Source organism: Dermacentor andersoni, chromosome 1, assembly GCF_023375885.2.
Source record: "Dermacentor andersoni chromosome 1, qqDerAnde1_hic_scaffold, whole genome shotgun sequence".
NCBI lineage: Eukaryota > Metazoa > Arthropoda > Arachnida > Ixodida > Ixodidae > Dermacentor > Dermacentor andersoni.
In genome coordinates this window covers 174,228,694-174,243,694 of record NC_092814.1, presented here as the reverse complement: position 1 = coordinate 174,243,694, position 15,001 = coordinate 174,228,694, and the positions used below count along the sequence as shown (strand labels likewise).

At 45.0% G+C, this 15,001-nt stretch overlaps 1 protein-coding gene across 1 annotated transcript in view; it reads left to right on the top strand.

Moving 5' to 3' along the window:
• LOC126546966 (ribosome biogenesis protein bop1-A) overlaps positions 1 to 12,712 on the top strand; it is a 77,037-nt gene extending 64,325 nt beyond the window's left edge. Inside the window, exons 16-17 of the mRNA XM_050194697.3 lie at positions 1,963 to 2,070; positions 12,506 to 12,712. Of these exons, the coding sequence (XP_050050654.1) occupies positions 1,963 to 2,070; positions 12,506 to 12,659 (262 nt within the window). The 3' untranslated portion in view covers positions 12,660 to 12,712. The remainder of the gene's footprint in view (positions 1 to 1,962; positions 2,071 to 12,505) is intronic.
• Positions 12,713 to 15,001: the final 2,289 nt, after the last annotated feature.

Below are 15,001 nucleotides of genomic sequence, written 5' to 3'. Positions count from 1 at the left end.
TTAACCAGAGTTTAAAGACATGCAAATGCCACGTAGCCAGACAGAACAAAGGTAATGTTGTTTGCAGTCACTTGGAGATACTTAAATTATTTTTTCATTCCGCCTAATCTGATCATTAGTCTTAATTAATGAACTTCTCAAATATTATAATTAGATGAAAAGTGTCAATGAGAAATTTGTAGAGAAACATGAAAAACTCCTGATAAAGCTTTCTCTTGCTCAATACGTGCTACATAAAAGTGTTTTTCCGAGCATGAAAGAAGCCCGCAGATGCATGCAAAATTGCCACGCGACTGGCCGCTCGAGGCACTTTGTGTGTTTTCACAGGCTTCTTCTATGCTCGGAAGAACAGTTTTATGCAGCACATATTGAGCAAGAGAAAGCTGTATCGGGAGTTTTTCATGTTGCTCTACAATTTTCTCATTGACGCTTTTCATGTAATTATAATATCTGAAAAGTTGGTTAATTAATTAGGACTGATTATGTAATTAAGTAGAATGAAAAAAATAATCTGAATATCTCCAAGCGACGGCAAACAATATTACCTTGGTTCTGTCCAATTACGTGGCATTCGCATATCTTTAAACTGGCTAAAGTTAGCTGGGACACCCTGTATAGCTGCAACACAACACCGATTTGTTTTGCCAGTCTAGCTTAACATCACGAAAGCTTGCCTATATTAAAACATCTCTTCATGTCATACTGATGCATTGCAGTTGCTGTAGTTGAATGTCAAGTCCACACAGTCTTTCAGTTCAATTCAAATTTTACTATTCTAACATTTTTTTCACCATTAATGTGTCACTGAAGGTGTCCATGTGCACAAAGGAAACAAGTGGTAGTTATTTTCAACTTTGAAATTTTGCGTTGCTGTTTTTTAGTATACTTGCTTAGCCTGTTTCGTGGATAAATCAACGACCGATTTTTTGGACATGCCCGATACTTTGGATGCTTCACGGCACCGCCACATGCCCCATAGAGCCATTGTATAAGAACATCTGAAATTTCAAATGCTGAAACCCTTCGGCATCCGATTTTTCTGACTTGTGACTGCAGGTATGAAATGACATTAATCGAAACCACTACCGTCACCATTTTGAGTATCTCGCAGCTTCTAACGAGTGCGCTCATGCACCGATACACTGACAGCCGTAGCCACCACCACAGCAACGCTAGGCCTAGCTACTTTGACGTTCGCTACCAAGCTTCCTGCAGTTTGATGCTGTGTTTTTCATTGAAAGAATTGGCCACTGTGAACAATGGCACCGACGCCGCCCTTGTCATTTTTGCCGAAGGTTTCGAATGGCAGAAAGCACAGCAATATTCAAACGTTGCATAGTGCCGGTTCCCGAAAGTCAGCTTCACCGCAATACAATGATATTGTGCATCGAAGCATACTTGATATATTGCGGTGAAGCATACCAAGAGTTGAAGGGGGCCACTGTCACTGGACACAGTATGTATCGCTTAATTATACATGCATGCACCCGCCGTCTCCTGTCGCAGTACGAGCCAACATGCCTAATAAGTGTACTAGCAAGCCTTCAGAGCTATTTCAGTTCTGCCTGTGGCAATTTGAGCTCTTGGAGGCAGTAGAAGGCATGCATTCATTTTTTTCGGACTGCCCGACTTTTGGACATTTTCGCGGCCCCTAGGGAGTCTCGAAAATAGGACGTTGACATATTATAACTTCCGGTTTGATCACAGATTGCGAAAGTGCAATTTGTCTACATATCTCGAACTTTCGCTTTGTTAAGACACAAAAATATTTTTGTCGGCATGAGGAATAAAATTTTTGTTTCAATGTAGATCCTTTAGTTCAATAAAGGGGATTTCAAGGTGCAAGAAGCAGTTTGTGCTAGCATTGAGGCATATTACAATTGTTGGCATGATGAAAATAACTTGTTCTCGGTCATTACTGAAAACTTTTGATGTTAGTAATATCTCTTGTGCTTTTCACAGGCACCACAAGGGAGCAATACGACAGGTTGCATTTCATCGAAGGTATCCATTGTTTGCCTCGGCATCAGATGATGGCACTGTAATCATCAGTCATGGCATGGTCTACAGGCAAGTTGTTTTTGCTCCTATTGAGGCTGTTTTATTGCGATAGCAATTATATGACACTCCAGGTGCATTTCCACCGGCGCCATGATGTTCCATATAAAGTTGAAGTGCAATAACATCGTGAGCACGTGCTGTATACTGTGCGTGCGAGGGTGAGACAGCGATGGTGGCTTCATCTTGTGCGTGCAAGGGGAAGAAGGTGGGGAAGAAGTGGCTGGCAGTCTTCCATCGTGTGCAAGGCACCAGGGTCGTTTTACTCTGGTGACAGCTGTGTATGGCGTGGCCGTGCTGGCCCTATCTGGAAAGCGATCTGCAATGGGGACAGAGTGTGCCGAGTGCTGATAGCTTTATGTGCGCTGTGCTTTCACTGCTTAGTTCACATTAAAGGGAGAGAGCACGAAAGTCAGTTCACTCGTTGCCACTGCCGCACTTTCTCACATCAGCGTTTTAGCAGTGAGTGTCTGTGCTCATCAAGTGAGATGTGTTCATGTTTGCTTGTGCACGCGTGACACCATGCTTGTTAATTTGGTTAGTAAATGAATGCCTAAAGGTTTATACAGCCGATAAAACTGCTATCCTGACATCATATAGCTGTCTAATAATTTGCTATTGCACTCGATGCTTCAACTTTCGGGCGAAACTGCAACTTGTTTTACAGCAAGAAGCATTAAGCTGGCAGCAGTGGCGTCACTAAGGACAGTGGCACCCGAGGGCGGTGGCCCTCCATGACCCCCCCCCCCCCCCCACTCGCTCGTTTGAAGCAGCAAAGTATAATTTTATCCTCATGGCTTGCTTCAGGGTGGAGTTTGTTCTGTAGCTAAGCACTAATTATTTTTAATTCTTTTTGAAATGCGCAAAGTAACGAGTGCACTACGCAACTTCCAATTTAGCATGGCATCACATAGAAAGCGCATATTTATGTGTTTATTTTGTATTTATTAACAGGACATAAGAACAGGAATCTGTAATTCTGTTTATTTAAAAAAAGAACACTTCGAAAGAAAATAGAGTAAATAGTTTTTGTCAGGTGAATGTTCAGTAACATAAAAATAAATGTGCACATAAAACACAAGGAATGTAAGCTTCGACGGAGAGAGAGAGAGAGAGAGAGAGAAGCTCTTCATTAGAAAACAGATCTTTGCCATTATGTATGCAACCTGTATATAAATGCTACTCTGTATAGAGAGGGGGAAGGAGATTAAAAGATTCCAAAAGAGAGTGGCAAAAGAAGCAAGAAAATAAAAGTAAATATGAAATGCACGAGTGAACCCTGATAATGACATTTACAGATGGTGGGTGAATTCAGGCCTTTCTATATCATATAGTAAATTTTTAAAGCTTTCCGAAAAGACCAATTTCTGGTAAGTATTGGAACAATAAATTGGAGCAAGACCCACCGCTGTTTTGAAGGGCTGGGTATTGGACCTTAGATGATAGGTAATGTTAGCGGATCGGGATAAATCATGTCCATTTGGTGCTCAAAAGACCATCTTCCGTCACGATATGCAAGACATTCAAGCAATATGTGCTCCACTGTCTCTAAACTGCCACAGTTATCACAGTAGGAATCAGTGGTATGCCCTATGCCGTACAGATAACTGTTCATCGATGCAGCGTTCAGTTACAAAGTCCATGTTACAGTATCTCTAAGTGACAAGGAAGTGGTCGTGAAATTCTTGATCTCACTTCAGGATCAATCAATCGTTATCTTGGTGAAGTGGCAGATTCCACAGGCGATCTTTTTCTTCATAGGAATATTCTTTTGCCATGTGCGATATGTCAGCATATGTAAAATATAATATTGAAAACTTTGTGGCTACTTCTGTGTAAGAAAAATCTATCAGTGACTGTACTTATTTGCATAAAAGGTCGAATTTCAATATAATGAAATTTCGATATAACGAAGCATATTGCCGATTTGGGCAATTTCCTTATATATCAAGGTTTAAATATTTGAAAGCAGTCTGATGGGTCGCTGCTTGGGGAATTTTCTTTTTTGCTCTGATTCTAGGGATATATAACACGATTTCCAGTGGTGACACTTGAGATATAGCGAACATCGGTTATAACGATCATATTTTTTGTATTTCTCAATATCATTATAAGTGGACTGCACTGTACTGAAATTCACCTGCCATGGTTGCTTTGTGGATATGGTGTTGGGCTGCTAAGCAAGAGGTCGCAGGATCGAATCCTAGCCATGGCGCCGCATTTCGATGGGTGCAAAATGTGAAAACACCCATGTACTTAGATTTAGGTGCACCTTAAAGAACCCAGGTGGTCAAAATTTCCAGAGTCCCCCACTGTGGCATGCCTCATAATCAGATCGGGGTTTTGGCACGTAAAATGGAAGTCGCTGAGGTCTTAGGAAATCGCCGAGGTCTTACCAGACTAGAGCCAACATATTCTTGCGGCTGCACCACCTTCTCCATTCACCATTCACCTTCTCCACACCGTCGCTCACTTTCACCGATGCGAACTCGCCTCATCACATGGGACGAGGAAAACTAATCATCGCAGTCCAAGAGGCAAGGGCTGCAACAATGTCAAAATTTGAAAATCCTCACTGCAGTCCCTCAAACGTAATCGAACTTTTTTTTTTTTTGAGGTTGTTCGCACATCTGCACTTCTGTACACAGGAGCCACTGTATGTGTTATAAATAAGCTTTGCCGCTTACTTTGGAAAGTCACGACGCCCCTTTCTGGACTCTCTCCGCACAGCCAGTGCTCAGCATATTCACCCCTTGGCGGCTTGAACTGCTTGTGTTGTCATTGCTGACGTTCGATACGCCACAGAATTCATCATCCTTTCCTCGTGCTCTTATGATGTTACCCTCGGCTGGGATTTTCTCTCGTGCCACAATGCCGTTATTCATTGTGCACCGGCCGAAATACAACTCTCGCCGCTATTAGATTTGTCGCTCACCGACAATTCTTCGCTTTCGAGGAAACTACTCGTCCAAGCCGACACCCACATTCCTCCGAACGCCTCAAAGGTCGTGCCCATGTCCTGCAGCGAAATGTCAGACGCCATTGCACTACTGTCTCCATCTGACTTCTTTCTCACTCAGAAAGGTCTGCTGCTGCCTTTTGCGACAATGGACATCACACAGGGCTATAGCACCATATTCATTTGCAATCTGTTTCCATACCCTATGTTGCTGCTCAGAGGGGAATGCCTTGGCAGTGTAGAAGCGATCGAGGACATGCAAGTTATGGAGGTGCTCAGTGACAATTACTGTGCTAGTTCTAGCGCACTCAGTGCTGTTTCTACTTGTGGCCTACCACCCAGTGATGTGTTCGGTTCTTCTATTGCCGATGTTCTTACACCGGACCAGTGGTCTCATCTTTTGTGGCTTCTAGAAGAATTTCGTTCTTCTTTCTACGGGGGGCAATCTTCCCTGGGCCGGGCGCCAACTCTCACAAATTGCATCCATACTGGCCTGCAACCGCCATTGTGGCAAAGTCTGTATTGCGTATCCCCTGCAGAACATAATGTAATCAATGAACAAGTCGACGACATGCTTCGCTGGGAGGTCATACAACCTTCCAACAGTCCATGGGAATCCCCTGTCGTCCTAGTTACGAAGAAAGATGGTTCTGTGCAGTTTTGTGGGGACTATTGCCGCCTCAACATGATCATTTGCAAGGACGTCTACCCTCTCCCATGCATAGATTATGCGATTGACAGTCTACAAGGCGCAGAATTCTTTTCATCTCTAGATTTGTGCTCAGGGTATTGGCAAGTACCCATAGCAGACACCGATCGGCCGAAGACAGCTTTTGTGACACTCGACAGCTTATACGAATTTAATGTAATGTCTTTTAGACTTTGTAATGCACCCGCAACATTTGAGCACATGATGGACACAGTTCTGCACGGCTTGAAATGGCACACGTGCTTGTGCTACCTTGACGACATTGTTGTTTTTGGTCCTGTCTTCACCACGCACCTTCAATGGCTCCGGTCTGTTTTAACGTATTTAACAAATGCAGGGCTACAACTAACCTCAAGAAGTGCCGATTTGCTGCTCAGCAGCTGGCAATTCTAGGTTACATCGTATCCAAGGATGGAATTCTCTCTGATCCAGCCAAACTTCGGGCCATTGCCGAATTCTCTAAGCTAACGTATGTAAAAGAATTGCGCAGTTTCATCGGTCTGTGTTCCTACTTCAGACACTTCATTGGCAATTTCGCCGCCATCATATTGCCCCTGATGAAGCTACTTAGAAGCAACGGGCCCTTCACTTCGTGATCATCCGAGTAGGACGAGGCCTTCACAAAGCTACGTTGTTTGCTAACGTCTCCACCAATTTTGCGCCATTACGACCCGACAGCCCCTACCGAGGTGCACACAGATTCCAGTGGTGTTGGCCTCGGCGCTGTTCTTGCCCTGCGGAAACAGGGATTTCCTGAATATGTTGTGGCTCATGCAAGTTGTACGCTTACAAAAGCTGAGACAAATTACACTGTCCTAGAAAAAGAATGCCTGGCCATCATCTGGGCTCTTAATAAGTTCCGGCCTTATTTGTATGGCCATCCATTTGATGTCACGGACCACCATGCACACACAATGTTGGCTGTCATCTTTGAAAGATCCCTCAGGCCGCCTTGCCCGATGGGCATTTCGCCTGCACGACTACGATATCCACATGCTGTACCGCACTGGATGCCAGCATTCTCGCGCCGATGCCCTCTCGCACTCTCCCTTGCCTGACAACAATTCCTGCTGCTCACTATCCCACTTTACCATTCCTTCACTCGACCTTACCACCATAGCGTCTGAGCAGTGCAAGGACCATTGGATTACCTCTCTTATAGACTTGCTTTCTGGTTCATCAGCACCACCAACCACTCGCACGCTGCGTCGTCAAGCTCACCATTTAGCTGTTCGCGACAACCTGCTTCACCGAAGCAATTATAACCCCGATGGGCACCAGTGGTTATTAGTAATACCTCGCAGTCTCCGTTCCGACATATGCGCAGCTTTCCATGCCGATCCACAATGTGCACACTCACGAGTTTTCAAAACTTATCCGTGCCTTTGACAGCAGTACTACTGGCGAGGGATGTACAGCTACGTTCAGAAGTTCGTTCGCTCTTGCCCCAGTTGTCAGTGCCGGAAATCTCCACCCTTCCTCTCATCAGCTGGTCTGCAACCTTTACCTTGCCCTACCCGGCCGTTTGGGCGCATTGGTATTGATCTGTATGGGCTTCTTTCCCTGACATCGGCTGGAAACTGCTGTGCCATTGTGGCTGTTGACCACCTCACACGATACGCCAAAACTGCCGCCCTCTCGGCAGCTACAGCGCGCGATGTTGCCTCCTTCCTGCTTCATCGATTCATCCTGCGTCATGGACCACCTGAGGAACTGCTCAGTGATCGCGGACGTGTCTTCCTATCTGAAGTAGTTGAAGTCATTCTTAAAGAGCGCCACATTGTTCATTGCACAACTACGGCATACCATCCTTAAAGGGACCCTGAAACGATTTTTACGATTTTGTACAAACGTACTGAGTCATTAAAGTAGGTCTTTCTGATCATTAATTGGCGCACCTAAGTGCACCGCGTAAAGCGTGTAATTTATTATAAGGTTTTAAAAATGTACATCGCTACTGATCGCAGCACACTGCTCGGCTGAATTTTCAGCCGCCCCTACCCATGGGACATAAATCACACAATTGAAGTCAGTAGGGCTCAAGCTATCTGATTGCCTGCCCAGGGCGCTCCATCGATAACTTTTCCACCTTTATGGTGAACAAATTATGTTTGTAATAGTTGGAATGTTAGTTAATTTGTTTGTATAAAAAGAAAGTAATAGAAAGAGAATGCACAAAAACAATTTCTCACTACACTTAAGCACTTCCGGCACACAGTAAGCGTCGTCTGCTTGTGTTACAACGTGCTCAATTTTGACGAGAGTTCCCCGGTCAGGGTCAGACTCAGTTCTTTTCGCAAGCACTTTGATTCGATTTTGTTGCGTTGTGGACTGCAAACATAGTGACTGGCAATATGTCAAGCTGCGACATCGTGTCCCTCGGCAAGGCAGCAGACGAGTGGACTGACTGCAGCGCATCGGACTGCCGCTATCAGATCGGCGCCAGGATTTGTGCGTTTGCGGCTGTCCCTTTACACCGGAAGATTACTAACGCAATAGCGCTTCGCGAGTCCAGTATTAGGGTAAATGCAAGCGCAAGGGACAGGGCCTGGCCGTTAGACCATGTCGTTTTACGGGATGAGCAGAAGCGCAAATGTGAATGGTCTGCATGGTGCAGCCACCTGGTGGCACAGAGCTCAACCACACACAGTAGCAGTAATGAAAGGTATTCTTCTTTGCTGCTGGTGTAAATTTTTCGCAAGAGTGTAATCGTTAACACATTGTTTTTGTAAATGTTTTAAATGCTTTACACTTGGTTAGAGCAATATTAGCTCTTTGTTTGGCTGGTTAAGCTCTACGCCAACGGGTGGCTGGACCATGGAGACCGATCAGGCAGCTCACATACGTCTACGTTAAAGTTCCTTCATCAGCTTGAGTTTATGCCTCCACCATTCCGTCGAGACGCCTGTGGTTACCGGAATACCAGACACGTTCGGCGCTGCGACAGAATGCTCACAACGCATGCTGCTTCGATAGCTCTTGCTTGGGGTCGACTGCCAAGCAGCTGGCGGAGAGTTTGGAGAGGCTTCGCGCGCACGCTCCTAGAGAACCGGAAGTCGACGACACGAAGTGCCATCGTGACGCAGAGCTAGTGAAGGCGGAGCTTAGCCCCGATCACTTGGCGAACGAGTTGAGGAGAAAATGCATGACTGTGGAAAAGGGTAACTTGTAATCATCCGTAACTCTCTTAATATATGACGTTTCACACAAATTGTGGTGCGAATGATTCACTTTAGCTGTTCCCTACGCGTCTACAAAATTTGTCCGAACCATTTCAGGGGCCCTGTAAACCAATGGCCTTGCAGAACGCTTCAACTGTGCGCTCGGCAACATGCTTGCAATGTATGTCGCCTCTGACTACACAAATTGGGATGTCATTCTGCCCTTTGTAACCTATGCGTACAACACCGCTACTCAGAACACCACCGGCTTTTTACCCTTTTTCTTACTGTATGGTAGGCACCCATCGCACACCTTCGACACAATTCTACCATACCAGACGGACGCATCTGAATGTGTGCCCATTTCTGCCGTGGCAAGACATGCTGAAGAGTGCCGCAATCTCGCACGGGCCTTTACCTCCAGTGACCAAGAGCACTAGAAGAGCAATCGTGGTGACACCAGCTCTGCACCCACCTTCCTTCCTGGAGCGCTTGTATGGCTTTCTGCTCCTTCCACTACACCTGGGCACTCTTCAAAACTACTGCCCTACTATGAATGGCTGTACTGTATCTTCAAGCACGCATTCCCCTTAACAACATGATCAAACCCATTGAACTGTGTTCGAACATGCACTGTCGTAGCCGAGACATTGTCAACGTTGAATGCCTTAAGCCCTACTATGATCCACTCATAGTGAGGAGCTGTTAGGTCGCCAGATGGCTACTTTTCCGACAGCCCCTTCTCGTTCCCGGGGGTAACTGTAGCGAAGAAGAGGAACACTATAGTGGGCCACCCTCTCCAACGCTTTCTAGTGGGTCAAGCTCTCCAGTGCTGTTCTCGGGGAACGCTGCTAATGCTGAGAGTCCGTGCCCTGCGCTGACAGTCGGCCCAACCGCTGGTGGCTAATAAACACCCTTACAATGTTTTGAAACTGGTGCAATCCTGGAAATTCATTTCAAGTGGATACCTCCTGCAAGCTCACAGGCTACAATTCATAAATTGCTGTATGTGCCGTAAAGTTATCAATTACAAAATTAATGAGCGAATTTTTTTAATTAGTTGAATATGGGTTTCACTTCCTTGTGCTAATAATGTGCGCCTCTTATCTGATCCAGCTCAAGGACGAGAATTCTATCTGCCACAGACAATTTTTAAAAAGTTTATAAAATTTTAAATTGATCACAGCATGTTAAAATTGCCTTGGTCCATAAAACTATGCCTTTATCTCCATTCAACAAAATGTCGACAGTGAACCAGCAAAAATTATTTCCACGAAAAACTTCTCCAGAGCTAATGATGAAAGTGTGTTAGACTACTTCAGCTTGCACCTTGACATGTTTCAAGGAACTAATGTTGATGAACTCTGGAATAAATTTAAAGAGATCTGTACGTACTGCATTGATAACTACATTCCTAATAGAACGAAGAAAACGTGTAAGAAAACTCCTTGGATCACGCGAGAAATAATACATTTGAAAAGAAAAATCAAACGACTGAAGCGTGGGGGTGCCTGTCGAAATATAGTTAAAATACATCAGGCTAACTTCACAAGTGCTTTGCGCCAGGCTAAACAAAATTACTTTCAGTATAGCCTGCCAAATTTTCTTCGTGACTCACCACATAAGTTCTGGAAATTTTTATCGAAAAAGAAAAAAACAATTACGCGCATTTCATGTCAAGGTGTGCAGCTTGCTGATAAATCGCAAATCTCTGAGGCATTCAATAAGTATTTTCAGAGTGTGTTTTCCCATCATGGTTTATTTGTTCAACCCAGTACCATGTCTCCCAACTCGACCCCCGACATTGTTTCTTCATCTGGCGTATTCTCCATGCTACTCAACCTCAAAACTAAAGCGTCCGCTGGACCTGACGGGATACCAAATATTTTTTTGCGCCGTTATGCAGAAGCCATCACAGAGTTCCTGGTTGTTATTTTCCGCAAATCATTTGAAACAGGAAACATTCCTTCCGACTGGAGGAAAGCGCGGATTGTGCCCGTGCTGAAAAAGGGTGATCCTGCCTTGATTACTAATTATCGTCCCATATCAATAACTTCCACATGTTGCAAACTTGCTGAGCATATCATAGCTAACTACATAACTACATTCCTAAACGATAACAAGGAACTTACCCCCCATCAGCACGGGTTTCGAAAAGGCTTTTCCACTGTCACTCAGCTAACTTCTGTCATTCATACTTTTGCAAGTGTACTAAATAGCGCTGGTCAAATGGATGTTATTTTTTTAGACTTCAGCAAAGCCTTTGATGTTATTTCTCATGCCAAACTAATTTACAAACTTGAACTTATTGGTCTTCCAAATTTCATAATTCGTTGGATTTCCTCATACCTTTCTCACCGCACACAATTTGTTTGTATTGATGATTGCTATTCAAACCACCTGCCGGTCACTTCAGGCGTCCCACAGGGAAGCGTCCTCGGACCTCTCCTCTTTTTGATATATATCAATGACATTACTAACGTTATAACTACCCCTGTTCAAATTAGATTATTTGCAGATGACTGCGTTTTATTTCACCAAATTACTTGCCAAGATGATCAAGTTTTACTAAACTCCAATCTTCAGAACATACATACATGGTGTAATAAATGGGACATGAAGCTAAATTTAGAGAAAACAGTATACATGACGATAACTAACAAAAAGGCTTCCTTCTCATTTCCTTACAATATTTCATCTCACCTTCTGACCGAAGTCAGCGAGTACAAGTATCTAGGAGTTACAATAACGAAAAACCTTAGCTGGAATAAACATGTATCCAACGTATGCTCCTCAGCCTTTCGTAAACTCTGCTTTCTTAGACATAAACTAAAACTTGCCCCACCTGAACTTAAAAAATTAACCTACTTTTCAATAATAAGGCCATCACTAGAATATGCGTGCACCGTCTGGGATCCCTACACTAAACGTAACATTGAGGCCCTTGAAATGATTCAACGCAAAGCCATCCGTTTTATTTTTTCAAAGTATCGTGTAACTGACTCACCAACGACCCTCATGCGAACTCACGGTATTGAAACATTACAGCTGCGCCGGAAAATTCAAAGACTGAAACTACTGTTCTTACTAAAAAACCATAAACTGTCTATGAATGCAGACCCCTTCCTTAAACCTAACACTACGCGCCAAACACGAAATCATCATGCACAATCATTAACCCCTTACAGTGCTAGGATTAACGCCTTTAAATACTCATTTTTTCCACGCACCATTGAGGAGTGGAACAGGTGTCCGCCAGATCTTTTAACCAGAGCTGATTCTTTTGACTCAATGTTTTCTTCACAGCATTTAATTTGAGAGCCATTTATTTCTACGTTTACTTTTTGTATTTTGCATCTGAGCCTTGTATTTATTGCTGTATTTTGTGTCACAACTTGTATTTAACATTTTTCAATTTTGCTAATCCTGTTCTTTTGCATATATTATGTATTCGCCCCTCCTGCTTGGGCCTACTGTAGGCCTGCAGTATGTTCTAAATAAAATAAAATAAAATAATAAAGTGCTGAATAATCCTATGGTTGGAAACCACTAAGGAGTGCCTTTTGTGTACATGTACTGAAAGTGAGTTTCAAAGATGATACCTCGTTTTATTTTCAGTGATCTCATGCAGAACCCTTTGATTGTGCCTGTCAAGATCCTCCGTGGTCACTCAACTCAGAAGGGCATGGGTGTTCTTGATTGTGCTTTCCACCCACATCAGCCATGGGTGCTTACTGCCGGGGCAGATGGGACATTGCGCCTGTTCACTTGATGTCCATTGCTGTATTTCTTTATTAAAAATAAAGTGGTTGTATATAGCAGGAAGCAGGTGTGAAATACTGGTCTGTCTGTATATTATCCACATCAAAAGAACTATGATGACATCAACTGAAGTGAAAATATACATGGACATGGTGCACCAGTAAGAAATGGAGTATCTGGGGCAGTATTCCAGGGCGATCACATTTAAGGATACTTTCACTTGCCAAACATGTCGGCATCTACTGGTGATAGCGACCCTCACACTGTGCTAAGACACTGTGTTTGGCATTGTGCCAGGAATGCGGTCACCTGCAGATGAAAAAGCATCCAGCACAAAAGCTCTCGGAAGCAAAAGTATTCCTGAAAGTGATTGCCCATGAATATGGCCTATGTCCTATGTCCTATGGCCTATGTTAGAGCCTACAATTGTCCTTGTTCCTGTGCTGAAATAAAAACAAGGTACACCTACTATTTACATATAGCAGTGAATGCAGTTCTAAGTTACACCTCTAAATAATCACTGTTTGAACATAATACCACAAAGTGTTCTACTTCAGAGGGAAAAGCAAAACGATTCTGCTTGCATAATTTTCTGGCTTATACATGGTACCCCTGATAGCATGAGAAAAGGGGGAATGTAGCTGTTAGTGTTCTTTAGTGAACTTGCAGTTAACTTCCATTTATTTGACCTTGAAGGGGCCGACAGAATCGACTGAATTAGCTGGTGGGGCAAGAGGCAGGACGCACTCCTGTTTTGTCAATGCTCACTTTCCGAACTACAGTCTATGCTCGTTACAACGGACCCGCTACATTGGACTTTCGGATATAATGGACCATATTATTAACGCGATAGCGTTGAGCTCGTGTCGCAGAAAAGTCGGTGCCGTTGGCCGTGAGCGAAAAATCCCGGAAGGCAATTCATAAATAAAAACAACTTGCAAGATGGGCTGGGTGGGAATCGAACCAGGGTCTCCGGAGTGTAAGCGGAGACGCTACCACTCAGCCATGAGTTCGATGGTTCAAATCGGGACAAAAGCGCCTCTAGTGAATGCGGTGTTGCCTTAGAAAAGTGCCGTAGAAAGTTATACTGGGGTGTATATTGGTAATTATGAGCATGTAAATTACAGAAGTCGCAGGTAAACAAGTAGCGAAGTACTTCTCCGCTACATTTCTTCTGCGCTTGGCGCACACGCAAAGCCATCGTGCGGCAAACACAGAAGACCGCCTCCTCGCAATGTACGGCGCTGCCCCGACAGGTGGCGCGCCACTCGCCTGCTTCTCCCCTTCGTCTCGTTTGAGCGCATTAGGGCCGTGCGGGGACCCGTGCGAGGATGCCCCAGTACCCTTGCGTTTAATAAGTTTTCTCGCTCTCTCCCCTTCCAACTCTCCCCTTCACTCGAACCCTCGTGTTTAGGCGACGCGGCTCCTCTTTCCGCTCACAGCGCGATTCCTAGGTGCAGCGTCTGATGCGGGACGCCTCTGACGTGATCGCTGCGCCGTAGCGCGTCTGGTTCACGAGACGTTCACTTGAGGGATCGCCAGTCGTTTGTGCGCAGGCGCGAGTAAGAGCGGGCGCGAGAGAGAAAATCTGGAGGCTTTTGCTCCTTGAATATATGACTGTGCCTAGGCACTACGGAGGATGTTTCTTGGCGCGTGTTGTATGCGTTTGTCCCCTAGACATGCCGGCGTTACGGAGTGCGGTCGAGTTTGCTTACTCTCCGCCGGTGGCTGCCCGCGGACGCGCCATTTGGTAATCGATGTGTCTGAAGGGGCAAGGTTCTGACTGGTGTTGTATAAGCCGCGGGTCGCTTTTTTTCGTAGCGACGATAGATTGGATTTTTTACAAGAACTGCTCCAGGAGGGCACATGTAACCGGCAAACGGAGGCCTCAGGAGCGCACCTGAGGTTATAATAAAGCAGGCGGCGCAGGATCTCCAGGGCACCCAACGGGTAGCGGGGGGGATCAAAGCTGGAAGCAGGGCGGCCCGTGGGTTGGGGCCGCGGAGGTCGAAGCGTGCCTGGGGGTGTTCGCATAAAAAATTGGCTGTCCGCAATAGCGGGAGAGCGATCTGCGATGTGAACAAAGTGCGTGCCCGCGCGGGCCTCATCTTCAAAGCGATTTGCGATGTGGACAAAGTGTGCCCAGTGCCGGTAGCTTTGTGTGCGCTGTGTTTTCGACGTTTAGTTCGCATTGAAGCGAGAGACAGCAAGAAGGCCAATTCGCTCGCTGCTGCTGCCGCGCTTGCCTAATTTGCTATCGCAATCGATGCTTCGCCTTTCAGCGAAACTGCGACTTTTTGTTTGCTTTTTACATTGGAGCTCCGTCACTCACTCTTTGCAATAAAGTTGTTA